The 27240-nt window shown below is 44.2% G+C and overlaps 2 protein-coding genes across 2 annotated transcripts in view; one reads left to right on the top strand and one right to left on the bottom strand.

The window, feature by feature from the left end:
- The window catches only part of TTLL4 (tubulin tyrosine ligase like 4), a 30519-nt gene extending 30417 nt beyond the window's left edge, over positions 1-102 (bottom strand). Inside the window, exon 1 of the mRNA XM_070728860.1 lies at positions 2-102. Within this exon, the coding sequence (XP_070584961.1) occupies positions 2-64 (63 nt within the window). The 5' untranslated portion in view covers positions 65-102. The remainder of the gene's footprint in view (position 1) is intronic.
- Positions 86-27240, top strand: ZFAND2B (zinc finger AN1-type containing 2B). Its single transcript, XM_070728873.1, has 10 exons — positions 86-516; positions 786-892; positions 6724-6818; positions 8594-8725; positions 10183-10334; positions 13045-13149; positions 14666-14738; positions 17719-17795; positions 19884-19968; positions 24991-27240. The coding sequence occupies exons 2-10, from the start codon at positions 838-840 to the stop codon at positions 25027-25029; spliced, it is 813 nt and encodes a 270-aa protein (XP_070584974.1). The 5' UTR covers positions 86-516; positions 786-837; the 3' UTR covers positions 25030-27240.

Raw genomic sequence — 27240 nt, 5'->3', positions numbered from 1 at the left:
CCGGCTCCGGGGCAGGCGCTGGCTTAACCCCTCCGGCCCAACCCGATCCGCCGGCTGTTACCATAGAGACACTTCCGGCTAAGGCGGGACTAGAACGCCACCAATAGCTGTTCCAGGCCTAAAGGGCAATCCGGAACCTCGAACGGAATTCTCGGTTCATTCCTCGCGTTAAAAAAAAAGAAAAAAGCACAGACTGGAACTGTGCCGCTAATGACTACAACTACCATCGTACCCCGCGCCCTTCCGTGTCGCCTAACATTGGTTTCTTTACTAGCGCGCCCTTAAGAAGCCAAAGGAAGAAGTCTTCGGGGGCTGAAACCTCGCCCCTCTCGCAGCCGTACTACATTTCCCGGCATGCCGCTGGAATACGGCAATCCCAAAATTCAACCGGGTAGTAAGGGATTAAGTCTCTGGACGCGAAAAAGATCCTGAGGTGGCATGACGTCATCGCAGCTGGGATCGGAAGTGGGCGGGGCAGAAGACGCGAAGGTTTCCTTGTTTTACGACGAAGAGAAGGTGAGGATGAGTGGCTAGAGTGTTTTTTTCTTTCTCCCTCTCTCTTCCCCCCCGCCCGCTCCCGTTTTTCTTCCTTTGCCGCTTGCATAGATTCCTAGAAGCGAGCGCCGTTCTCCCTTCTGGGTGTTTGAGGCTCTCTGCCCTCCCCTCTCGCTGTTTCTCGGCAGCATCTTTTGCATTGCCACCAGATCCCCGCTGGGTCATCAAGGTCCTCCGCCCTTGCCGTGCGTTTCTTCCTGGGTTGTTGTAAAGTCTCTTCTTCCCACCAGGTACAGTTCTTCCTGCCACGCCTTTCCCGGGATCGAACCCGTTCGAAGCTTCATGGAGTTCCCAGACCTAGGAGCCCACTGCACGGAGCCCTCCTGCAAGCGCCTGGGTGAGGATTTGCCTTTAGCAATGGGGGTGGGGGCGAGAAGGGGAAGAAGGTGCCTCCTCCCACCAGACCCCACTCCTCTTGTTCTCTTGGCTGGAGTTTTGGGAAGGGCAAGAAAGAGAGATAGTGGGATCGGAGGCAATAGCAATAGCATTTAGACTTATATACCGCTTCCTAGTGCTTTTACAGCCCTCTCTAAGCGGTTTACAGAATAAGCACATATATTTTATTTATTTATTTTTATTTATTTATTTTGTCCAATACACAATAATACACAGTGAAGGTTATAGAAGATATAGTATAGGAGATATAGGAGAGACTATAGGACAGGGGACGGAAGGCACTCTAGTGCGCTTATGTACGCCCCTTAATGACCTCTTAGGAATCTGGAGAGGTCAACCATGGATAGTCTAAGGGTAAAGTGTTGGGGGTTAGGGATTGACACTGCAGAGTCCGGTAATAAGTTCCATGCTTCGACAACCCGATTACTAAAGTCGTATTTTTTACAGTCAAGTTTGGAGCGGTTAATATTAAGCTTGAATCTGTTGTGTGCTCTTGTGTTGTTGTGGTTGAAGCTGAAGTAGTTTTTGACAGGCAGGACATTGCAACATATGATCTTGTGGGCAATACTTAGATCATTTTTAAGGTGTCATAGTTCTAAGCTTTCAAGACCCAGGATTGTAAGTCTAGTTTCGTAGGGAATTCTGTTTCGGGTAGAGGAGTGAAGGGCTCTTCTGGTGAAGTATCTTTGGACATTTTTGAGGGTGTTAATGTCAGAAATGAGGTACGGGTTCCAAACAGATAAGCTGTATTCTATGATGGGTGATTGGTGAAAGTTTTGTAAGCTCTGTAAATAGTGTGAGATTTCCAGAGCAGAAGCTACGTAGGATTAGATTAACAACTCTTGAGGCCTTCTTGGTGATGTTGTTGCAGTGGGTTGTTGCAATTTATTTATTAGATTTGTATGCCGCCCTTCTCCCAGGACTCGGGGCAGCTCACAGCATATAACAATACAATACAATGGCAAATCTAATTAAATTTAAAATTTCAATCTAAAAATCCAATACATTTAAAAACAGTCATACCAGTTCAATCATACAACACATCTCTCATTTCCTTGGCCAGAGGGTTGAGACCTAATTGTCCCCAGCCTGGCAATATAGGTGAGTCTTCAGACTCTTACGGAAGGCAAGTGCGAATCTCAAGGGGGAGCTGATTCCAGAGGGCTGGGGCCCCAAACAATCTGGGTCCTCATTTTACCCACCTCAGAAGGGTGGAGGATTGAGTCAACCTTGAGCCGGTGGTGAGATTTGAACTGCTGAACTACAGCGAGTAGCTAGTTGAAGTAGCCATGCATAGTTAAGGATGGGGGAGCTGGCAATCTGGGTGTCTTCCACTCTAATCCAGCAAGTGGGAACTGTGTGACTTTATAATCCAGATTGTACCCATGCATTGTGGAAAGTTGGGTTTTTCTTACAAGTCTGGCGACTGGGGGAATTTGCATGGATCACATTTCCTTTTATCAAATGTGTGAGAAGATACTTCCTTAGATTCGGAAGAAGGATTAAGGGGAGTGTAAAGAAAGGGGGAAAATAGCATTAGCACTAGCAATAGCATTTAGACTTATACACCGCTTCATAGTGCTTTTATAGTCCTCTCTAAGCGGTTTACAGAGTCAGCATATTGCCCCCAACAATCTGGGTCTTCATTTTTCCCACCTCGGAAGGATGGAAGGCTGAGACAACCTTGAGCCCGTGGTTAGATTTGAACTGCTGAACTACAGCTAGCAGTTAGCTGAAGTAGTGTGCAGTGCTGCACTCTACACACTGTGCCACCCCAGCTGATAAATAGCAGTATAAAATAGGTGTGAAAAGAGGATATTGGTTCATGGTAGATTGGATAAAAATGTATAAATGCATAGATGTACATTTGGAAACTGGAAAAAAAATTATTAAAAAAGAAGGATTAAATGGGGACATGATGGCAGTGTTCCAGTGTTTGAGGGACTGCCACAAAGAGGAAGGGGTCAACTTATTTTCAAAAGGGTCGTTCTTCATCAAGTGGACCAAGTGAAATTGAATTCTTATTTGAAAAGAAACCATCACAAAAACAACATATATGATAGAAAAAAGGATTCTTTCTAATGAAATAAAAATGAAGGTGATTGAAGGTGAGAAAACAGAGAGCAATAGAAAAAATACATGTTGTTTCTAATGAAGATAATTGAAGGTGATGAAACAGAGCTCTCTATTTCTCACCTTCAATCATCTTCATTTTTATTTCATTAGAGCATGTTTTTTTCCTATCATATATGTTGTTTTTGTGATGGTTTCTTTTCAAACAAGGCTGCAAAAATCAGTCGAGTGGACACCTGGTCCACTTCACAAAGAATGACTCAAAAGCAACACAGGGCGAGACAAGAAACAATGGGTGGGAACTAATCAAGGAGAGAAGCAACCTGGAATTAAGGAGAAACTTCCTAACAATGAGGACAATTAACTGGTGGAATGGCTTACCTTCAGAAGTTGTGGCTTCCTGGTCACTCTGGGTTTTTAGGAAGAGACTGACAGATGATGCAGGGTCTCCTGCTTGAGCAGGGGTTGCACTAGAACAGCAATCACCAACTAGTGATCTGTGGACCACTGGTAGAACATTGTGGTGGTCTGCCGAAAAATTATTTGCATTTTTTATATTGCACTGAATCGGGGGTCCTTAAGACTACGCCCCCTGGGACGGATACGTGCAATGAACGTTTGTGTTGCTGCAGAGTTTCTCCCTTTGGGCTCTGTTTGTGTGGGTTGGAGTGGGGGCAGAAATTCTGACTTGGGGTCTGCTCCTAGTGTGGGGCTTTCGGCAAAGACTGGAGGGAAGCGGTGCTAGTGGCAAAGAGACAGATGGCTTCTTTGATGGAAGTGGGACTGCATCATGGCCTGGAACTGGCTGACAACCTCATCCCGCTGAGCAGTGAAGGGCTACCAAATTTTTTACTGCCACACTGTGGGCGTGGCTTATGCATTTTCTTTCAACATCTTTCAGTGCAAATTGGGTGCTCTGGGGTGGAGCTCCATTTTCGCTACCTCATTGCGTTCCCCCCCAGTCCCCGGTCCAGGCAGCAGCTCACCCTGACGCTGAGCCTCCAGGTGTAGATGCCTGGCCTTGCACTCCTGCAGGTCTTCCCTCTGCTTGGAAAGCCTATGCTCCTAGTCCCCAGTGAGGTACTTCTGTTGAACTTTTTCTCATGGTAGCTGGTTAGCTCCAACAACTGCTTCCTGTTGTAGCCCTAAGGCAGTGTTTCCCAACCTTGGCAACTTGAAGATATTTGGACTTCAACTCCCAGAATTCCCCAGCCAGCAAATGCTGGCTGGGGAATTCTGGGAGTTGAAGTCCAAATATCTTCAAGTTGCCAAGGTTGGGAAACACTGCCCTAAGGAATTTGGGCAAGGAGTGGCTGGCAGGGGAGGGGCGAGTAGACGCTGGCAAGGCACTCTCAACGTGAGTGACAGAGTTGGCCATGTCCAACCAGCCGGTCATTAGGCAGATCATATGAGTGGCCCGCGGGATTTAAAATTATGAATTTAGTGGTCCCTGACGTCTGAAAGGTTGGTGACCCCTGCACTAGAAGACCTACAATGTCCCTTCTAACTCTATTCTGATCTTATGTGTGGATTGGGAATGAGATTTGGGGGAGGGGGCGGCTGACCTCATTGTTTTGCTAATACTTTGCTAATACTTTGTACTAATTGCTAGTACAATTGCTCCAAGTACTTTGTAGCTTAGGTCTTCTAATGGCTCTGTGTGGAGTAAAGCATATTACAAAAGTCGCGGCATTAATGATGTCTGAGTGATGACATTTGAAATTATTTCAAAAACAAAGAGATCAGCAGGGCCTTCTCTATGGAGATGCACTTTTGGCAAATGTTCAGCTAAAAGCTTTGAGTTCCCAGGTGCTTTGATGTTTAATGTGAAGATAAAAGCTTTATTCCCATAAGAAATCAGACCAGCAGCCTTTGTTTTCTGTTTTAATTAGATATGCATTCTGTCTTGTGAACCAATTCTGTATAGTCTGGAGGCCAGAAGGAAAAGGGGGGACATGATCAAAACATTTAAATATGTTAAAGGGTTAAATAAGGTCCAGGAGAGAAGTGTTTTTAATAGGAAAGTGGACACAAGAACAAGGGGACACAATCTGAAGTTAGTTGGGGGAAAGATCAAAAGCAACATGAGAAAATATTATTTTACTGAAAGAGTAGTAGATCCTTGGAACAAACTTCCAGCAGACATGGTAGATAAATTCACAGTAACTGAATGTAAACATGCCTGGGATAAACATATATCCATCCTAAGATAAAATACAGAAAATAGTATAAGGGAAGATGGACCATGAGGTCTTTTTCTGCCGTCAGTCTTCTATGTTTCTAAGTTGCTATATTCATTTCACTCCCAACAATAAAATAAGCCTGGCCATCTTAGAAGAGCACTCTACTTTAAGAATGTAACATAGGCATTACACTTTAGGAATTGTTGCATACTTCAAATTTGAGAGATTCCATACAGAGTGCCAGCTGACATCTTATGCCTAACTCTGACATAGAATGTTAGAACATTCAGTAAACTGCTGGCAAGAGGTTGCGTCCCAAGATTTGGATCTTTAGGATTCTGCTCGATATGAAAAGTGAGCTCTTTGGAGTGAAATTGTGGGATATTTACTAGGAAATAAGTTCATAATTGAATATTGTAAAAGTGGAGGACTGTTTCTCCATATCTGAAGGAAAATTTCTTCTCAGTTTATAGAATTAAAAAAATATTGGTTCCTGAAACATTTCAAGGAACTTGAAATACTTGTCTGTCACAATTTTATACTGTTGACATGATCTGTCTCATGTTTCCTAACAAACATATAAATCCAATAGATAAACAAACCAGGATTAATTGCATTCTTTTAAAAAAAACAAGTTCTGTTTTAAGACATGCCGGTATGAACAAATGTGAATAAGTCATTATTTTTTGCTGAATATTACAATATAGTCTGGAGTATTTGAAGAGACTGTTTTTATGAGACTTTTTTTGATGGGAAAGTTGGGAAACAAAATCTTGAGCTTGGGTTCTCCCCCCCCCCCCAGTTTCTCTTATATTTTTATCCAAGTCATTCCATCTGTCATCAGTTTACAAAATTTAGTTACCATGGTATCTTCTTTGTGTTCAAATCTTTTTGTCTGTTTAAAAGACATGTATCTTTTAAAATAAAGAATAGAATAGAATAGAACTTTATTGGCCAAGTGTGATTGGACACACAAGGAATTGGTCTTGGAGCATATGCTCTCAACGTACATAAAAGAAAACAGATTTGTCAAGAATCATGTGGTACAACACTTAATTGATTGTCATAGGGGTCAAATAAGCAATGAAGAAACAATATCAATAAAAATCTTAGGATACAAGCAACAAGTTACAGTCATACAGTCCTAAGAGGGAGAAAAAGGATGATAGGAATGATGAGAAAAACTAGTAGAATAGAAGTGCAGATTTAGTAGAAAGTCTGACAGTGTTGAGGGAATTATTTGTTTAGCAGAGTGATGGCGTTCGGGGGAGGAAAAACTGTTCTTGTTTCTAGTTGTCTTGGTGTGTAGTGCTCTGTAGCGACGTTTTGAGGGTAGGAGTTGAAACAGTTTGTGTCCAGGATGCGAGGGGTCAGTCAATATTTTCCCCGCCCTCTTTTTGACTCGGGCAGTAAAGTCTGACAACCATGACATCCACTAAAATCCCTAGAATATCATTTGAAAAGTTGCAGGGAAAACGTTTACAGCTTTTCATTACTTCTTGTTTCCTGCCCTCAGACTTCCTTCCTTTGAAATGTGATGCTTGTGAACAGCTATTCTGCACTGACCACATTGCCTATGCCCATCATAACTGCACCTCAGCATACAAGAAGGTGAGTAAAATTGGAGAGGCTCAAATTATTCCTAATCCCATAAAATATAGTGATTCTATCTTGTGCGAGGCACAAAAGAGTAGAAACTCTGCTCAATAGAAGCTGTTCGTTCTTCAACCTCAGCTGAAGCAGCATAAATAAGGTTGTGCAATTTGAAATGTGGCTTGTTTGTTTATTTACTTATTTACTTATTGATTGATTGATTAAATTTGTATGCCGCCCCTCTTCGTAGACTCTGGGCGGCTCACAACAGTAATAGAAAAACAATGTACAATAAAAATCTAATAGCTAAAACTAAAAACCCATAATTTAAGAAAACATACACACAACATACCATACATAAACAGTATAGGCCTGGGGAAGTTATTTCAGTTCCCCCATGCCTGACGGCAGAGGTGGGTTTTAAGGAGTTTTCGAAAGGCAAGGAGGGTGGGGGCAGTTCTAATCTCAGGGAGGAGCTGGTTCCTGAGGGTCGGGCCCGCCACAGAGAAGGCTCTTCCCCTGGGCCTCGCCAAACAACATTGTTTAGTCCAGTGATTTTCAACCTTTTTTGAGCCGCGGCACATTTTTTACATTTACAAAACCATGGGGCACATTGAGTGGGGCGGGGGCTAAAAAAAGTTTGGACAAAAAAATTCTCTCTTCCTCCCTTTCGCTCTATTTCTCTCTCCCTCTCCCTCTTTTTTTTCCTCTCTCTCTCCATCCCTCTTTCTTTCTCTCCTCTTTATTGCTCTTTTTCTCTCTCCCTCCCTACTTCCCTCTATATCTTTCTCTCTCCCACCTTCCCTCCCTCTCTTTCTCTCTCTCTCTCTTGCTTTCTTTCTCTTGCCCTCTCTCTTGCTTTCTTTCTCTCTTGTTCTCTTTCTCTCTTTCTTTCTTTCTTTCTTTCTTTCTCTCTCTTGCTTTTCTCTCTCTTGCTTTCTTTCTCTCTCTTGCTTTCTCTCTTGTTTTCTTTCTCTGAGCTTCGCGGCACACCTGATCATGTCTCGTGCCACACTAGTGTGCCACGGCACACTGGTTGAAAAATACTGGTTTAGTCGACGGGACCCAGAGAAGGCCAACTCTGTGGGACCTAATCGGTCGCTGGGATTCGTGCGGCAGAAGGCGGTCCTGGAGGTATTCTGGTCCGATGCCATGAAGGGCTTTATAGGTCATAACCAACACTTTGAATTGTGCCCGGAAATTTATCGGCAACCAATGCAGACTGCGGAGTGTTGGTGTAACATGGGCATACCTGGGGAAGCCCATGATTGCTCTCGCAGATGCATTCTGCACTTTCTGAAGTTTCTGAACACTTTTCAAAGGTAGCCCCATGTAGAGAGCATTACAGTAGTTGAACCTCGAGGTGATGAGGGCATGAGTGACTGTGAGCAGTGACTCCCGATCTAGATAGGGCCGCAACTGGTGCACCAGGCGAACCTGGGCAAACGTCCCCCTCGCCACAGCTGAAAGATGGTTCTCTAATGTGAGCTGTGGATTGAGGAGGATGCCCAGGTTGTGTACACTCTCTGAGGGGGTCAATAATCCCCCCCCAGGGTTAGGGATGGACAGATGGGATTGTCCATGGGAGGTAGAACCCACAGCCACTCCGTCTTATCCGGGTTGAGTTTGAGTCTACTACCTGAAATCAGCACACATTTGTCAAGAGCAAATTTAGCCAGGTTAACTGATTTTTTTGATTGGTAATTTTATTACAGTAATAGAATATGACAATACCAAATGTTTGAAGCATGAATCAAGGATACATGTCACCCAATCTCTTATCATCTTCCTAGGATGTGCAGGTTCCTGTTTGTCCCCTGTGCAGTACACCCATCCCTGTGAAGCGAGGAGAAATGCCTGATATTGTGGTGGGAGCCCACATAGATCAAGACTGCAAATCAGACCCAGCACAGCGTAAGAGAAAGGTAAGGCACTAAAGCACTTTTTATTGTATCTCAAAGGGAGCTACCAGAATCCAATATATATCAAAAACTGAATCATGGGCCAGTACAGATGTTCTAGGATTGAATCAGCACAGTTTGGTAATCAGATTCCTGGAGATGTTGACATGTTTCTCTCAACCAAGTGTTGGTTATGACCTATAAAGCCCTTCATGGCACCGAACCAGATTATCTCAGGGACCGCCTTCTGCTGCACGAATCCCAGCGACCAGTTAGGTCCCACAGAGGGGGTCTTCTCCGGGTCCCGTCAACTAAACAATGTCGCTTGGCGGGACCCATGGGGAAGAGCCTTCTCTGTGGCGGCCCTGGCCCTCTGGAACCAACTCCCCCGCCAGAGATTAGAATTGCCCCCACCCTCCTTGCCTTTCGTAAGCTGCTTAAAACCCACCTCTTCCGCCAGGCATGGGGGAAATTGAGATACTCTTTCCCCCTAGGCCTTTACAATTTTATGCATGGTATGTCTGTACGTATGTTTGGTTTTATAATAAGGGGTTTTTAACTGTTTTAGTATTGGATTATTATTATATGCTGTTTTATTGCTGTTGTTAGCCGCCCCGAGTCTGCGGAGAGGGGCAGCATACAAATCCAATAAATAAATAAATAAATAAATAAATAAACCAGAGAGAAGTCCAGAAGTTATATTTTGCCTTAAAAAACTCACATCCAAGTGTAGGAAAGCCTCTTACATTAATGTAGATAATGCTAAAGTCAAATTCTCTGTAAAGTTTCAGACACACAGTCAAGATAATTATGAGCAAGTGGTTTCTGGTAAGAATCTATGATAGAGTAAATATCCTTGAAGGAGCATGGACAGCTTTGTAATGGCCGTTGGCAGCCAAATAATGACATCTTTATTTATTATTTATTTATTATTTAGATTTGTATGCCACCCCTCTCCGCAGACTCGGGGCGGCTCACAACAGAATAAAGACAATTTATAACAAATCCAAATATAATTTAAGATATTTAAAAAACCCCGGTTTGATTTAAAAAACCCCATTTACTAAACAAACATACATACAAACATACCATGCATAAATTGTATAAGCCCAGGGGGAGATGTCTCAGTTCCCCCATGCCTGACGACAAAGGTGGGTTTTAAGGAGCTTACGAAAGGCAAGGAGAGTAGGGGCAGTTCTAATCTCTGGGGGGAGTTGGTTCCAGAGAGTCGAGGCCGCCACAGAGTATCAGAATAACCACCAATTTTGAGATTTACCTACTTGCACTCCACAATTGCTCCTAGTGAGTAAGTAGACTGCAGGAATTGGAGGTTTTTGCAGTTGAATTGTGAGTTGAGCAGCTGGGAGTCCAGGGGTTTCAACTAAGTTTACAGCCATAACATAATGTATGTGGATATAAGGTTTGCACAAGCCTCACTTTCTTATAACCATTAACTCTGATTCAAACTCATCTTTTCCTAGATCTTCACCAACAGGTGTCAGCGTCCAGGCTGCAAACAACGAGAAATGATGAAGGTGCTCTGTGACCAATGTCATGGCAACTTCTGCCTCAAACACCGGCATCCCCTGGACCATGACTGCGGTGGGACGGGGTGTTCACTCTCCAAAGCCGGGTAAAGGCAGGACGGAGAATTTTACTAGTTACAATTGTATAACAGTGGTACCAACCCCATCTGTGTTTCCACCATTTTCTGGCAGTTCTATAAAAGCAATTGAGATTGCAAGGCAACAGCCTGTCTTCCTCACATCCTTCTAAAATCTCAGTAACGTTGTTTCTTGGCCTAATTATCCCTACAGTTTGACCTAGAGGCAACTGGACTATCTGGCTTTTCTTGAAGATGTTTCGCTTTTCATCCAAGAAACTTCTTCAGCTCTGAGAGGATTCCATTCCCTCATCATGCCCTCATCATCTCGAGGTTCGACTACTGTAATGCTCTCTATACGGGGCTACCTTTGAAGAGTGTTCGGAAACTTCAGATCATGCAGAAAGCAGCTGCGAGAGCAATCATGGGCTTTCCTAAATATGGCCATGTTACACCAATACTTGGCAGTCTGCATTGGTTGCTGATCAGTTTCTGGTCACAATTCAAAGTGTTGGTTATGACCTATAAAGCCCTTCATGGCATCGGACCAGAATATCTCTGGGACCGGCTTCTGCCGCACGAATCCCAGCGACCAGTTAGGTCCCAGAGAGTTGGCCTTCTCCGGGTCCCGTCAACTAAACAATGTTGTCTGGCGAGACCCAGGGGAAGAGCCTTCTCTGTCGTGGCCCCAAGCCTATGGAACCAGATCTCCCCGGAGATTAGGATCGCCCCCACCCTCCTTGCCTTTCTTAAACTCCTTAAAACCCACCTCTGCCGTCAGGCATGGGGGAATTGAGACATCTCCCCCTGGCCTATATAGTTTATGCATGGTATGTTTGTGTGTATGTCTTGCTTTAAAATGAGGGGTTTTTAGATATTTTAATTATTAGATTTGTTATTGTATATTGTTTTTACTATTGCTCTGAGCCGCCCCGAGTCTACGGAGAGGGCCAGCATACAAATCTAATTAATAATAATAATAATAATTATTATTATTATTATTATTATTATTATTATTATTATTCCCCGCCACCCAGTCAGAGCTGGAGAGGCTTCTTAGATGAGAAGCGAAACGTCTTCGAAGAAAAACCAGAAACTCCAGTTGCCTTTTGCAAAAAGCATCTTTAGGACAACCATGACCTGGATGACTGAGACTCTCCATAGACTCTACAGTCGGAACTTCCAACGTTGGAAGTTCTTTTAATTAATTTATGGGGATAATTTACAGAAGAGGATGGTTTAGAGCTGTTTTAATGATTTTATAAGGGGATAAATTCTTAATGATGGCTGACTGGGGTACGAATGGATGGAGAGTGATTAGGGTGAATGATATATGGATGGTTGGGAATGAAGTGATGGAGAGCATAGTTGGGATGAGTGTTATGAATGGAAGGGTCAGCTTGTCTGGTGCTGCAGAGGCAGGAGGAGTGGGGGAGCCCATCTCTGGGGTGGCAGAGGGCCAGAATATTCCGGTTTTGCTGGGGAGAGGCAGATATGGCAGGAGACATAAGGTAGGCCGCTCACGGGGAGCAAGAGCACGCTGCTTGAAAGTGATCCCTTGTTCCGGCCCCATGAGCTCAGCCCAGGGTACTGGTGAACAGGCGAAATCCGGACCCCGGGCTCACACTGTTTCTGCTTAATGCCAGGTCGGTTATAAATAAAGCTGCCCTCATTCGGGATTTATTTGTTTGTTTGTTTGTTTGTTTTATTTTATTTATTGGATTTGTATGCCGCCCCTCTCCGGAGACTTGGGGCGGCTAACAACAGTAATAAAACAATGTATAATAATAATCCAATAAATACTAAAAATGATTAAAAAACCCATTAATACAAAAAACCAAACATACATACAGACATACCATGCATGAAATTGTAAAGGTCGGGACCCGGAGAAGACCCACTCTGTGGGACCTAACCGGTCACTGGGATTCGTGCAGCAGAAGGCGGTCCCGGAGATAATCTGGTCCGGTGCCATGAAGGGCTTTATAGGTCATAACCAACACTTTGAATTGTGACTGGAAACTGATCGGCAACCAATGCAGACTGCGGAGTGTTGGTGTAGCATGGGCATATTTAGGAAAGCCCATGATAGCTCTCGCAGCTGCATTCTGCACGATCTGAAGTTTCTGAACACTTTTCAAGAGTAGCCCCATGTAGAGAGTGTTACAGTAGTCGAGCCTCGAGGTGATGAGAGCATGAGTGACTGTGAGCAGTGACTCCCAGTCCAAATAGGGCCGCAACTGGTGCACCAGGCGAACCTGGGCAAACGTCCCCCTCGCCACAGCTGAAAGATGGTTCTCTAATGTGAGCTGTGGATCGAGGAGGACGCCCAAGTTGCGGACCCTCTCTGAGGGGGTCAATGATTCCCCCCCAGGGTGATGGACAGACAGATGGAATTGTCCTTGGGAGGCAAGACCCACAGCCACTTCGTCTTGTCTGGGTTGAGTTTGAGTTTGTTGACACCCATCCAGGCCCCAACAGCCTCCAGGCACCGGCACATCACTTCCATGGATGAGGAGGCCCACCTGGCATGTGTGACTGAGACCTGGCTGGGGCCAGAGGGAGGAGTTCCTCTCTCTGAAATGCACCCAGCCGACTTTCAAACTAAAGAGTGAGGCTTAACATGGCTGCCTGAAAGAGTCACGAAGTGGATTTTGATTCATTTCGAGGAAAGGCAAAAGGGTCGTGTGAGGCAAGGATGGGCTGATGCTGATAACTAGGGGTTTATTTCTGGTTCCAGGAATGCTGCCATTGCCAGGGCTCAAAAGTCTGCCAAAGAACCTGTAAACACTACATCTAGCGCCGCAGCCATGAGGTCTCGTGTCAGCCAACCAACTTCCAGCAGGTACAGTCATAACCTGAATATGGATGCTTTCTTGTCTTTATCAGTTTCTATAAGTTCTGTTTATGGGTTGAGCAGACAGCACGCTATCTTCCAGATACTTTTTAAGGACATAAAGAGGACAGTTTACCATTTATTCTTGCACCACTATTAACATATGATAACCGAGTATAACCATGTGTCAGAATGTTGATGTTGGTATGCTATCAGTAGCATATAATGCCTATCAGTAGCATATTTTATTTATTTATTTATTCGATTTTTATGCCGCCCTTCTCCTTAGACTCAGGGCGGCTTACAACATATTAGCAATAGCACTTTTTAACAGAGCCAGCATATTGCCCCCATAATCCAGGTCGTCATTTTACCCACCTCGGAAGGATGAGGCATATAATGCCTATCAGTTTGTACTCTGCTGTAGTGACCATCATGCCTCTTTTTATGAAGCATTGGTCTCTTTGGATATATACAAAAGATGGAACACGTGAGATTTATTCAAAGTATGCCTCACCCGACCCATTTGCCTTTCCTTGAAGTTTAAATATGCTAAAGCGTTAAATAAGGTTCAGAAGTGTTTTTAATAGGAAAGTGAACACAAGAACAAGGGGGCACAATCTGAAGTTAGTTGGGGAAAAGATCAGAAACAACGTGAGAAAATATTATTTTACTGAAAGAGTAGTAGATCCTTGGAACAAACTTCCAGCAGACGTGGTTGGTCAATCCACAGTAACTGAATTTAAACATGCCTGGGATAAACATATATCCATCCTAAGATAAAATACAGGAAATAGTATAAGGGCAGACTAGATGGACCATGAGGGTTTTTTGTGCCGTCAATCTTCTATGTTTCTATGTAAGCCAGGAAGAAAGGCTTGCTCAGATAGCTTTCACCTTACGTAACATGTGGAAGAATACCAGAATGGTTTGAGTAAGATACAATAAATTATAGTTCTCCGTGTCAGCTAGATTGCACAATAGCATTCTGGTGAAATAGTATTAGGAAATGAGAGGGGAAAAATGGGGATTGGCCAAGCTTTGTTGGAAGGTATAAATGGATGGGAGCCATAATTCTCCAGAGATATCACACCGAGTGAGCATTCTTTGTGAACATCCCAACTCAATTATTTTGGAACACAACCCTCCATTCCAGCCAAATAGACTTTGAGCTGGGGAAAGTACATGTCAGTGCGTGATTGCGTGAATAAGTAATGCCAGTGGATCACAAAACGGGAAAAACCATGAGAATTCCCTTGCTTGAGTGTATTAGTGTCTGAGGAAAAAGAACCAAGTAGCAATGGAAGTGTTTTCTGGTCCTCAGAATGATGTTATTTGTTTCATCTTATCCTCAGTCTGATATCCTGGTTGGTGCTAAAGATGTTATAAAAAATGGATCCCAGTTTGGCAATTCACAGTTCTCCTCTGGGGACATAAGAACCTCCTGAGAGCATTTGTGTTAGCAATTTTAGGATTAGCCAACTTCATGTATTTGGCAGCTAGCTTTTTTTCTCTTTACGCACAGACCAAGTGAGACAGTAAGAGCACCACAGCCACAAAGCCCAACTGTACCTGTTGTTGCTCTGCAGAACGGTTTGGTAAGTCTACTCAGTGTACTGCATGTAATGCATAAGTTAAGATACCTACCTACCTACCTACCTACCTACCTACCTATCTATCTATCTATCTATCTATCTATCTATCTATCTATCTATCTATTTATTGGATTTGTATGCCGCCCCTCTCCGGAGACTCAGGGCGGCTAACAATAATGGTAAAAACAACATGTAACAATCCAATTTAATAAAACAACTAAAAACCCTAATTATAAAAACCAAACATACAGACAAACATACCATGCATAACTTGTAATGGCCTAGGGAAAGGAATATCTTAACTCCTCCATGCCTGGCGACAAAGGTGGGTCTTGAGTAGTTTGCGAAAGACAAGGAGGGTGGGGGCCGTTCTAATCTCTGGGGGGAGTTGATTCCAGAGGGCCGGGGCCGCCACAGAGAAGGCTCTTCCCCTGGGCCCCGCCAAACGACATTGTTTGGTCGACGGGACCCGGAGAAGGCCAACTCTGTGGGACCTTATCGGCCGCTGGGATTCGTGCGGTAGAAGGATGATATATTCCCTCATTAGTTGAATGGCTGCCAAAGAGGATAATTGTTATCTCATCTTAGATAATTATCAGGATTAGCAATCCAGGCTGATATTTCATTGCATTACCATATAAGGTAAAAGGTAGAATGTAAGCATGCTAATGCTGAGTCATAGGGTGTGTCCTGCAACCTGATTGGGTCAGAGCATTATAAGATGCAAATCAAGTTCACCATGATTATTCTGTCTGCTGTTGTTGCTGTTGATGGTGGTGGTTGTTAATTGGCTGGCTGGATCAGTTTGAGCATGAGTTAAATATTGAGTAGAGTAGTAGCAGTGATACGAAGAAACCTGGATTGTTTTAGTATCTACTAGAAACCTAGATTGGTTTAGTTTCTACTTGTAAGTGAGCTGAATACTGTATAGCTAAAGAAAATTTATTTATTTATTTACTTACTTACTTACTTACTTACTTACTTACTTACTTACTTACTTACTTACTTACTTACTTATTTATTAGATTTGTATGCCGCCCCTCTCCATAGACTCGGGGCGGCTCACAACAATAATAAAACAGTACATAATAAACAAATCTAATATTTAAAAAGTATCTAAAAACCCATTAATTTAAAACCATTCAATGCAAGCATACTATACATAAAACGATATACGCTGGGGGGAAATGTAAGTTCCTGTACATAGAAGACTGAGGCAGAAGATATTTTGCTCTGAAAATTAATACTACTGTTTTCTACAAATGTATCTTCATCATTTATCTGGTTCCTTAATTGCCACATTATATTCTGGTATCTTATCTAGTTCTCCTGCGTAGCTCTGCATATATCCAGACAATAATGTGGTGTTATAGTTGCAGTGCAGGCTTAGAAAAAAACAATAGGTCACCATCAATTCACATGAGAAACCAACTGGTCATGGTTTATCTCCTGATCCTCCTTCAGCCTTCCCATTAATTGACCAATATCCCACCCCAGGCTGAAGGCTCCTGTCAGCTGTGAAATTTTGATTGGTGATTTTGAGCCAGTTATTCTCCTCTTCCTCACCTACTTTACAGCACAGAATTGTTAATGATGAAAACGGGAAGAGGGATGCTATGGGATGGAGACTTCCTGAACGGAAGGCAGGATAGAAGTCAGATAAGCAAATAATCTGCCTCATGTAGCAGGCTCTTTTTCCAACACCTTCCCCTAAGCACACACCCAAAGAATGGGGGAACAGGAGCTAGAGAGTTGAAAGTCAATGGAGAGTAGGGAGTTCCAGCATTATTATTATTTTTGTCATGCCTCATATTGGCAGTTGCTGGTATGGATTCATTAGTAACTTCTTGATCTGGTATCTTGAAGATATTGTCTGGTATTTTGATCTGTTTTATTTTCTCCGCGCATACAAAATCCATCGCACATGAAGGAGAAAAATAGAACAATGGCACAATTCAAGTCCCAGATCCTTGAAATGTGCCCAGCCATGTACAATTTAATTTAATTTATTAAATATATAAGCCGCCCAACTCCTTGCAGACTCTGGGTGGTGAACGACAAGTAAGAATGATATAAAAATAATTTAAAACCCCTAAGATAAAAGCATTTGTTACTTCTAGGCTGGAGTTAGTAAACCATCTGATTACTCAACGGCCCCAGGCATGCCGACAGAGCCAGGTTTTCATAGCTTTCCAGAAGGCCAGGAGAGTGGGGGCTGTATGAATCTCTGGAGGTAGCTGGTTCCAAAGAACCGGAGCCACCACAGAGAAGGCCCTCCCACATGGTGCTCCTACAATTCAAAGTGTTGGTTATGACCTATAAAGCCCTTCATGGCACCGGACCAGGATATCTGCGAGACCACCTTCTGCCGCACGAATCCCAGTGGCCGGTTAGGTCCCACAGAGTTGATCTTCTCCAGGTCCCATCGACTAAACAATGTCGTCTGGCGGGACCCAGGGGAAGAGCCTTCTCTGTGGCGGCTCCTACCCTCTGGAATCAACTCCCCCCAGAGATTAGGACTGCCCCCACCCTCCTTGCCTTTCGTAAACTCCTTAAAACCCACCTCTGTCATCAGGCTTGGGGGAACTGAGACATCTCCCCCTTGCCTATGTAGTTTTGTGCATGATATGACTGTGTGTATGTATTTTATATATTGGGGGGTTTTCTTTTTAGACTTTGTAATGTAAAACTCTTATTTTAGATTTTAATTATTAGATTTGTTACCATTGTATTGTTTTTATCACTGTTGTGAGCCGCCCCGAGTCTATGGAGAGGGGCGGCATACAAATCTAATTAATAATAATAATAATAATAATAATAATCCTGCCAGTCGGCATTGTTTGGCTGATGGGATTTGGAGAAGGCCAACCCTGTGGGCCCGCTGGGAATTATGAGGCAAAAATCCTGTAAGTAGCTTGACCCTACAAGTGCTGAGGATTTTTGGTTTCCCTCAGGCTAATTCTGCTTTTGTGCTTTGTTCCAGAGTGAAGAGGAAGCGTTACAGAGAGCCTTGGAGATGTCTCTGGCAGAAACAGCAGCCATCCAGCCACAACGCTGCAGGTACTGAGAGCCAGTAGGAACCAACAGAGTTATACTGCCATGAAGGCTGCTCTCTGAGCGTTGCTGTTTTATTGCAGGTGTTTCTTTACCCAAACTAAGAAACACGATCAGTTCTAGTCTGACTAGCACTGATCCTTTTACACAATTTGGGTAATGAAAAATCTGCAAAAAAACAACCAAGTTGAGAGAGAGTGTCAAGGACCCCTCATTTCAATGCTGAGCTACAGATATTCTCTTTTTACTGTACTACCTTGCCAGGCAACTTGCCGAGAAGTTATACTGGGGTGAGAGAGAGATGGAAACCTCTAAGAGAGAGGTAGGAAAAGTCGGCTCTTCTATGACATGTGGACTTCAACTCCCAGAATTCCTGAGCCATTCATGTTAGCTCAGGAATTCTGGGAGTTGAAGTCCACAAGTCATAGAAGAGCCGACTTTGCCTACACCTGGTCTAAGACAGCTGTGCTCAAATTATGCAGCAGTAGATTGCCTCTGATCCAATGCAGATCTATTGAGATCAAGTCCAGTTCTCTCTTTCTAAACCATAGGGTTGAAGGCAGTAGCGGGTTGCTACCAGTACAGATACGCGCGCGAGAGAGAGATTTCAGTGATTGGGGTTTTTTTTGCTTCTGAGCTTGCGCAGAAGCAAAAAATTACTGAAATCACTCACACCATAGGTAGCACAGGTATTTATTTATTTATTAAATTTATTTATTTATTAATTAAATTTATTTATTAATTAATTAAATTTATTTATTTATTAATTAAATTTATTTATTTATTTATTAAATTTATTTATTTGTTAAATTTATTTATTTATTTATTTTATTTATTTATTAAATTTATTTATTTATTTGTTAAATTTATTTATTTATTTATTAAATTTATTTATTTGTTAAATTTATTTATTTATTTATTAAATTTATTTATTTGTTAAATTTATTTATTTATTAAATTTATTTATTTATTTATTAAATTTATTTATTTATTAAATTTATTTATTTATTAAATTTATTTATTTATTTATTAAATTTATTTACTTATTTATTAAATTTATTTACTTATTTATTAAATTTATTTATTTGTTAAATTTGTATGCCGCCCCTCTCCGTAGACTCCGTAGCAAAAATTGAGCTGCACGCGCAGCTTTGCATATGTGCGTCTGAGCAAGATTTTGCTTGTATCCCCTCATGAGATTTTGCTTCCTGCCATGCGCAGAAGCAAAATCTCACTCGGATGCACATGCACGCCGGAGACACAAAGCTGTGCATGCCGCGCACCGGTAGCAGTGGGAGCAGCAATCCCCGCTTGGTTGAAGTTGACTATTCAAAGCACTCTTTGCTAATCAGGCCTTCTGAACAATAAACTTAAAGATTCTCCATTTAAAGATCACCCAATCTGCCAGTGGCGAGAGGAGTATGTCAGGGAGAGGGAAATATGAATTACACAGGCTCTCCAGTTCATGGAAAAGCAAGTAGGATGCTTGGCTGCATAGCTAGAGGTATAACAAGCAGGAAGAGGGAGATTGTGATCCCGCTATATAGAGCGCTGGTGAGACCACATTTGGAATACTGTGTTCAGTTCTGGAGACCTCACCTACAAAAAGATATTGACAAAATTGAACAGGTCCAAAGACGGGCTACAAGAATGGTGGAAGGCCTTAAGCATAAAACGTATCAGGAAAGACTTAATGAACTCAATCTGTATAGTCTGGAGGACGGAAGGGAAAGGGGGGACATGATTGAAACATTTAAATATGTTAAAGGATTAAATAAGGTCCAGGAGGAAAGTGTTTTTAATAGGAAAGTGAACACAAGAACAAGGGGACACAATCTGAAGTTAGTTGGGGGAAAGATCAAAAGCAACATGAAAAAATATTATTTTACTGAAAGAGTAGTAGATCCTTGGAACAAACCTCCAGCAGACGTGGTTGGTCAATCCACAGTAACTGAATTTAAACATGCCTGGGATAAACATAGATCCATCCTAAGATAAAATACAGGAAATAGTATAAGGGCAGACTAGATGGACCATGAGGTCTTTTTCTGCCGTCAGTCTTCTATGTTTCTATGTTGATCTTGTTTCTAACAGCACCCAAGAGGAGGAGGACCTGGCATTGGCTCGGGCGCTTTCGGCTAGCGAGGAAGAATATCAACAGCAGCAGCTACGGCAACAAGTAAAAGAGATGAGCAATTTTTGATAATTTTTAGTGTCTTCCTAACCTGATGTAATTCACCTTGCAAATATCGTATCCTGTTACATCCCAGCAAGGGAAGTGCTAATAATCCAATTGTTGGAATTCAAACTGGAAAAACTGGTCTTTTGGCCACCCTGTAAAGGTAGTCCTTGCTTAATGACCAGTCACTTCGTAATCAGAGTTACAATAGGCACCTACACACAAAAAAGGTACTTACGTCTATTTCCAACAGCATCATAGAGGCACATACCCTGTATTCACATGACAAGCTGGTTGCAGCTTTCCACAGTCACGTGACACGATTTAGGACTTTTTGGGGGGCCGAAACCGGCTTTTTAGCTGGTGTCTTAAGAAAAAAACACCCCTAGGAATGCATGCACTTAACAATGGGCAGACTTCACTTAAGAAACGCTGTACAAATGGTTGTAAAATCAGGTCAACTGTGTGGGAGTCTCAACTTATCACTGTCACGGCTTATGACAAATTCCAGGCTCCAATTCAGTCTTAAGTGAAGGACAATCTGTAGCTCTTTCTGAACCAAATTTTGGAGGCTGGAAATCCTACTTGTTAAATGCTTTTTCTTGGCAGATTCAGTAGTGATTATTAAGTAATTGTCCCTACTAGTACCCCGTTTCCCTGAAAATAAGACGTACCCCGAAAGTAAAGCATGTCAGAGGTTTTGCAGAATTTGCTAATATAAGGCATCCCCCGAAAATAAGGCGTAGTCAAGTTTACATACGGTACGGTGGAAAAACATACGGTACCATTCAAAGCTGTTCATAGCGGTACCGTAATAATGTGGCGTCCCCTGCTGGCCCCTTCCATCGCTTTGTATTGTCCAGTACAGCAGACACAGTCTGCTGCTGTCTCACCACCATTACAATCTCCACTACAGTGCGTAGACTGTAGTGCCTCTGGTGGCCGGAAGCTGCAATAGCGGGAGTATACTGTTGTACCATATAAGTGCCGTCGTTTGTGTGTGGGGGTGCCATACTGACAGGTACCGTACCGTAATCAGTGTACCATATGGTACACTTTCTTTGGGGGTGTCAGCTTTTCTGCCTGTGAATTTGTCTTATTTGAGAAATATAAGGCACCTCCTGAAAATAAGACTTAGCACAACTTTTGGAGCAAAAATTAATATAAGACAGTGTCTTATTTTCGGGGAAACACAGTATGTTCAATAACCCCCCCCCCCCCAAAAAAAAGCTTCAGATGAACACAAGAAGCAGGTACTAAAGTCTCAAGTACCAGAACTTTGTTGTATTTACTTTTGAGCTATAAAAACTGATTAAATAGGATTACCATATTTCTCAGAGTATAAGATGCACAGGAATATAAGATACACCTCAATTTGGGGGGAAGAAAATAGGGGGGAAAACATCTGTCTACCAGGTATTCATCTGGCTAGCATCCTTAGTCTGGTCAGCTTCTGCACATTATTTTATTCCCTGGTTAGGGCTGAAAGAACCTTTTTCAGAGGGAATAGGAATGAAAACAAGCCTGCAAAGACTTAGGGCTGAAAAAAAACCTCTTCAGAGTAGCAGTGAAAAAACCCTGCAAGCTGTGAAAATCCTTAACACCTTGTTAGGGCTGGGGAAAAATGCTTCAAAAAAGCTACATTTGGAGCATAAGACGCACCCAAATTTTCAGCCTCTTTGGGGTCTGTGTGTATTATACTCTGAAATATACGGTGCTTAAAATATAAAGTTATAGTCCCAACCAGCTCCAAAAAAACCGTACAGTAGAACCTCGACATACGAGCTGCTCTATATACGAGCATTTCGAGATGCGAGCTAGGAGGGGAGAGATATTTTGATTCTACTTATGAGCCCAAATTCGGGGTACGAGCGTTCCTTCCGCTGCTGCCAGGCTCCGCCCAGCTGTCATTCTGTAGAGAAGCAAGAAGCGGAGGAAGAGCTGGATGCTGGCGGCGGCGGAGGAAGGCGAATGCGGCTTGGAAGCTGGGAGGGGGGCGGAACGTCTTTGGCCACTTAGCTCTTCCTCCAAAAGGAAAGCGTGGAGGCTGCCTCTCTCCTCCCATATTCCGCCCCCCTCCCAGCTTCCAAGCCGCATTTGCCTTTCTCCGCCGCCGCCAGGCTCCGCCCGGCTGTCATTTTGTAGAGAAGCAAGAAGCGGAGGAAGAGCTGGATGCTGGCGGCGGCGGAGAAAGGCGAATGCGGCTTGGAAGCTGGGAGGGGGGCGGAATATGGGAGGAGAGAGGCAGCCTCCACGCTTTCCTTTCGGAGGAAAAGCTAAGTGGCCAAAGACGTTTTGCCCCCTCCCAGCTTCTAAGCCGCATTCGCCTTCCTCCGCCGCCGCCAGCCGGAGCGAGCTGCTGGGCTGCGCGTGGCGGGAGAAGCCCGGACAACGCCAGAGCGCTGGGCAGCACTACCACCGCTGCCGCCGCGGGGAGAGGCGGGCATGTGGGCTGGTGGCATTGGGCTTGGTGGAAAGTCCGGGGGCAGCTCCAGCGACTCCCCTCCCGTGGCTGCTGTTGAGGCGGCAGCGGCGTCCGTCTCCGGCGCGCGGCTCTCTCTCCATTCTTCTCTTTCCCCCTCTCGGGCTCCGAATGCGGCGGCAGGAAGAGGAAACGAGGCGCAAGGCAGCGCGTCTGCAGGAACGGGTGGTGGGGCGCCGTTGTTGTCCTCACGGCGCAAAGCCACACAGTCCCGGATCGCTTGCTTCCCCGGCCAGCAAGCCGGCTGCCTGGGAAAGCAGCGCATTTGAAAAACGCTTTCCCAGGCAGCCGGCTTGCTGGCCGGGGAAGCAAGCGATCCGGGACTGTGTGGCTTTGCGCCGTGAGGACAACAACGGCGCCCCACCACCCGTTCCTGCAGACGCGCTGCCTTGCGCCTCGTTTCCTCTTCCCGCCGCCGCATTCGGAGCCCGAGAGGGGGAAAGAGAAGAATGGAGAGCCGCGCGCCGGAGGCGGACGCCGCTGCCGCCTCAACAGCAGCCATGGGAGGGGAGTCGCTGGAGCTGCCCCCGGACTTTCCACCAAGCCCAATGCCGCCAGCCCACATGCCCGCCTCTCCCCGCGGCGGCGGCGGCGGTAGTGCTGCCCATTTTTTTGAGGGGAAAAGACATCGGCTGAGGGGTGCCCGGTGCTTCCCGGCGAGGAGGAGGAGGAGCTGGGCTCCGGAGGGGCGCACGGGGAAGGGCTTGAGCCGCCGCCTTCTCCTTTCCTGCTGCGTCGGTGGCTTCCCTCGCAAAATGCTGTGCCCGGTGCCGGCTGTTTGCCCTGCGGCTCTCTCGCCTCAGCGAGGGATAAGCAGCACGCGAGGCTGCGGCGAGAAACAACAGCAGCAGAAAAGGAGAAGGCGGCGGCTCAAGCCCTTCCCCGTGCACCCCTCCGGAGCCCAGCTCCTCCTCCTCCTCGCCGGGAAGCACCGGGCACCCCCTCAGCCGACGTCTTTTCCCCTCAAAAAAATGAGGCTTTCCGCCTTACGCCCTGCCTGATCCCACACTTTCCACCCGCAAAGATCAGCCTAGAGGCTTCGCCCTTCCCGCCCGCTCCCCCGGGAAAGAAAAAGCAGCCTGGCTCCCTTTTCCCTGGCCCTTACCTTCACAGCTCAGGCAGCGCTGGACTCCCCGCAGCCGCAGCCGCCGCCTCCGCCCTCGGGCTTGCACGCATTAATCGCTTTTCCATTGTTTCCTATGGGAAACAATGTTTCATCATATGAGCTTTTCGACGTACGAGCCTCCTTCCGGCACCAATTAATCTCATAAGTCGGGGTTCTACTGTATTGCATAAATATTTTGAAATTGTATGACCCTCTTTTGATACATAAAGCAAAAGGATCTTTAAATTATGAATAGGATGCCTCAAATAAGCTGCAGAATTCTCTCTACTGAGCCTGTGCTATTTTATTCCAGTGGAATCTTTACAGGTCCAAACTTAGAGGGGCTTTTAATGAGCATAATCCAGGAAGATTTCAACAAGGATCTGCAATGCACACTCACAATCTGAAGAAAAAGCATTGAAATGGCTTGCAGCCATTTATGAATGGAGTGACCGCAGACTTTGGGGATCGGCTCGTAGTAGCCTAGAAAGAAGTGAAGGGTGTCCATGTGCTGTGGAATTATTTTTTTCTTCTTTGCTGTAGTCCCAAATGTGCTTTTTTCAAGAGGCAACCAGCAACTTTCTGGTTTTTCTGTGAAGACGTTTCGCTTCTCATCCAAGAAGCTTCAGAGCTGGAGAAGGATGGGAAGTGAAGGGAAACTGCCCTTCCCCAGTGGGCCGACCTCTAGGAAGGCACAGGATGCCATTATTGCCACATCAAAATGAAGCAACGGAGAATATTTTCTCTGTGAGACGGCCTCGATTGAATCAAGATCGCTCCTTTTATTGTATTTCACTTTTCCTGACAAGTGGTACAGAATAACCAATCCGCGAACGCCACATACATTAAGCCATCCCCCAACTACCATTCAGTCATGCGCTGTATAAGGCAACCTCCTCGTGACTTCCCTATAGATAATTAATGGAAACTCCATTCACTGCCTTTTCCTGGATTGTGTGTTTACTGGTGATTAGCAAAGGAATGAGAGTAAGGCATATATTTCCTTATATGGAAGTTAGCTGTACGTTATCCTCATGCTGTATATCAAGTTAATTATTTTCCATGTGGTCATGGATTCTGCAGCTTGCTTACTCAGCCTGGACTCTTGCTCCCTTTCTATAGAGGAAGAATGAGGTTTTATTCAGCACCCAATTAGGCTAAAACATCACCCTCCAGTAATATTTTATCCCAGTGTTCAGTGCCTAAAAACCTATGATTACAACAGAGAAGCGAAACGTCTTCAAAGAAAAACCAGAAAGCCCGGTTCCCTCTTGCAAAAAGCACCTTTGGGACAACCATGACCTGGATAGCTGAGAATCTCCAAAGACTTCCTTCCTGTAGTAAATGATGAAATGATATTGCGAAGAAGGGAAGGGAGGAAATAAACGTTTATCCCTCTCCGCTGTTCTCATCCCCCTGTATCTTTGTGTCCTAGGCTCGAAGCACAAAGCCATCCAATTGCTGCCTCTCCTGAGCATCACCGGAATCATTCAACCTGGAAAACCATCTGTGGCCATTCTGGGGCTTCCTTTATGCCTCCCGGTTTACCACTGGGGCACTCTCAGAAGTCCTAGTACCAAGAACCAAAGACTGAATCCTTACCCAGATCTTGCAAAGGAGAACCTCTTTGCCACCCGACTGCTGCCACTTGCACTAGGACTGTGTGCGAAAGCTCAGAGAGCTCCGTGCCTTCTGAGACAGCTGGCACCGTTTCTCCCACTGGAACAGGCAGCAGTAATTACGGAAACTGTGATACGCAATCCCCGTCATTTTTTTTAATCGGCTTCCAATGATGTGCTGCGCTGGGAATGTTTCATGGCCGAGAGTTAAGGGCTTAATTTACTGCCTTCCTCCAATCTGTTTTGGCCTGTAGCACATTTGGACAGTAGGTGGCGCTAAGTGCTTTCATAGGAGGGTCTCTCCTCCTGGTCATGCAAAATAATCTCCCCATAGTTACTCTTTCAAAATTTCTATGTCAAATAAACATCTTGAGTGCTAGTTGGGATCCTTAAATCAAGGGAAGGAGCTTTCTCTAGGGTCTGATCCGTGTAATTCTTTGCTTGCTGGGAGCTGACAACTAAATCTGCTCGTTCTGAGTGTCTTGAATGTTACTGCCTGACCCTCGCCCCATATACTCTGACCCTCTCTGGCACCCTCTGAGAAAAAACAGCCAAAGGTCAGCCTTGAAGAAATGAGTACATAGCCAGTTGCTTTAGATCCGTGAGAGCGAACCTCTGGCACATGCGCGCACGCCTCTCACCAGCCAGCTGGTCTATGGGTCTCCGCTGCGTATGCGCGGGGGGCACACTTGCAGAGACATGTGCACATTTGTAGGGGGGGGTGAATGCACAGAGGCCATACACACATTGTATTTGGAGGTTACTGCGCATGCTTTTAGCACTCGGTCCAGAAAAGGTTAGCCGCCACTGCTTTAGATTGCATGAAACCATTGCCTGGCCCTAGTTGACTCCCATTCTTCTGTTAATCTGCCAATAATTGTTTTCCATCCATGCATGTTTGTTTGGGAGCACCAACTACCAGCTGCCACTTGGCTCTCTCCCCCCTTCTGCAGGCCCCAGCATTCTGTGCCTTTGCTGTGTCGCTTACAGGGTCAAAGCAGGGAAGATTATTAGAAACCAGGAACTAATAAACTGACAGATGGAAAGAGCTTGTCCTTTGCTTTCATTGGCTTAAAGTTCCTGCTTCTGCAATGGGATTTAGGCTTCTTTTTTTCTTTCTTTTCCTCCTATATGTTCCCAGTTCTATTCTGAATGCCCCTCCATTCTCTGCAGCAAATTGGGACTAGAGGAAATTTATTAAACCCATCAGTAGCAAATGTTCTTCCAAGTACGTATCTTTAGGAATGCCAGGAAATAATTGTTTTGATTTGTTCTGAAAACTGCCTGCACTGGGAATTGATGAATTGCAATATTTGATAGGACAGCTCCTTACTAGATAAAACTGAGGGTATTTCTTTCATTGAAGAAACTATTCTAGCCCAGGTACTGGGGTAGAAAGGTTTCTTAAGTGCAGCATATTTTCGGAGTCACTTAATGCAAGGCTAATTTAAGTTATCAAGAGATTATCTGATTTGGCTTCCTGATTTGAAATTCATACATCTCCTTTACACGAATGCCTACAAATTATGCACTAGAATAAATACAGTAATTTAGTTTGCAAGTAAAAGAGGCCTTTGTGCAACCTATAAAAACCTATAAAGACTTTTTTGTCATGGAATCAGTCCACCTTTTGCCATTGCAAAATGGAACAAGAATCAAATTTCTCCATGTGCGTATGTACAAGCACAGAGAGAGATGGGAAGTTAGATTTCTTACTGAAAGAAGAAAGCCTTCATATTTATGTACGCTTGATTTAGAAATCTCGTATTGTGCAATGCGGAGTTTACTTTTCAATAAATATGCATGGGTATGGACAAGATCTTATTTATGCTGTAGACATTGGGCCAATTTTAAACAGTTTTTAAATTGTACTTTTAAAAATCCAGTCAAATGAATCTTTATTTAAAATATTATAAATGGCTTGCTTGCTTACTTATAATGTAAGCTTCGTGTGAATATTTAAAGGTCCACTGGATAAGATATTCTTATTCCTGTTTTCTGATCAGCTGTTGATTACAAAATGGTGAGGATGTTTGAATCAAAAATAAAGAATGGCTTTGACTTAA

Source organism: Erythrolamprus reginae, chromosome 1, assembly GCF_031021105.1.
Source record: "Erythrolamprus reginae isolate rEryReg1 chromosome 1, rEryReg1.hap1, whole genome shotgun sequence".
Classification (NCBI taxonomy): Eukaryota; Metazoa; Chordata; class Lepidosauria; order Squamata; family Dipsadidae; genus Erythrolamprus; species Erythrolamprus reginae.
Note: the sequence above shows the minus strand (reverse complement) of the source record. Positions and strands in the feature narration are given on the sequence as shown.

Coding starts and splice junctions, on each gene's coding strand:
- ZFAND2B (XM_070728873.1), top strand. CDS start 838: ATGGAGTTCCCAGACCTAGGAGCCCACTGCACGGAGCCCTCCTGCAAG. Junction 6,819..8,593: donor GCACCTCAGCATACAAGAAG/GTGAGTAAAATT, acceptor TCATCTTCCTAG/GATGTGCAGGTTCCTGTTTG. Junction 10,335..13,044: donor TGTTCACTCTCCAAAGCCGG/GTAAAGGCAGGA, acceptor TTCTGGTTCCAG/GAATGCTGCCATTGCCAGGG.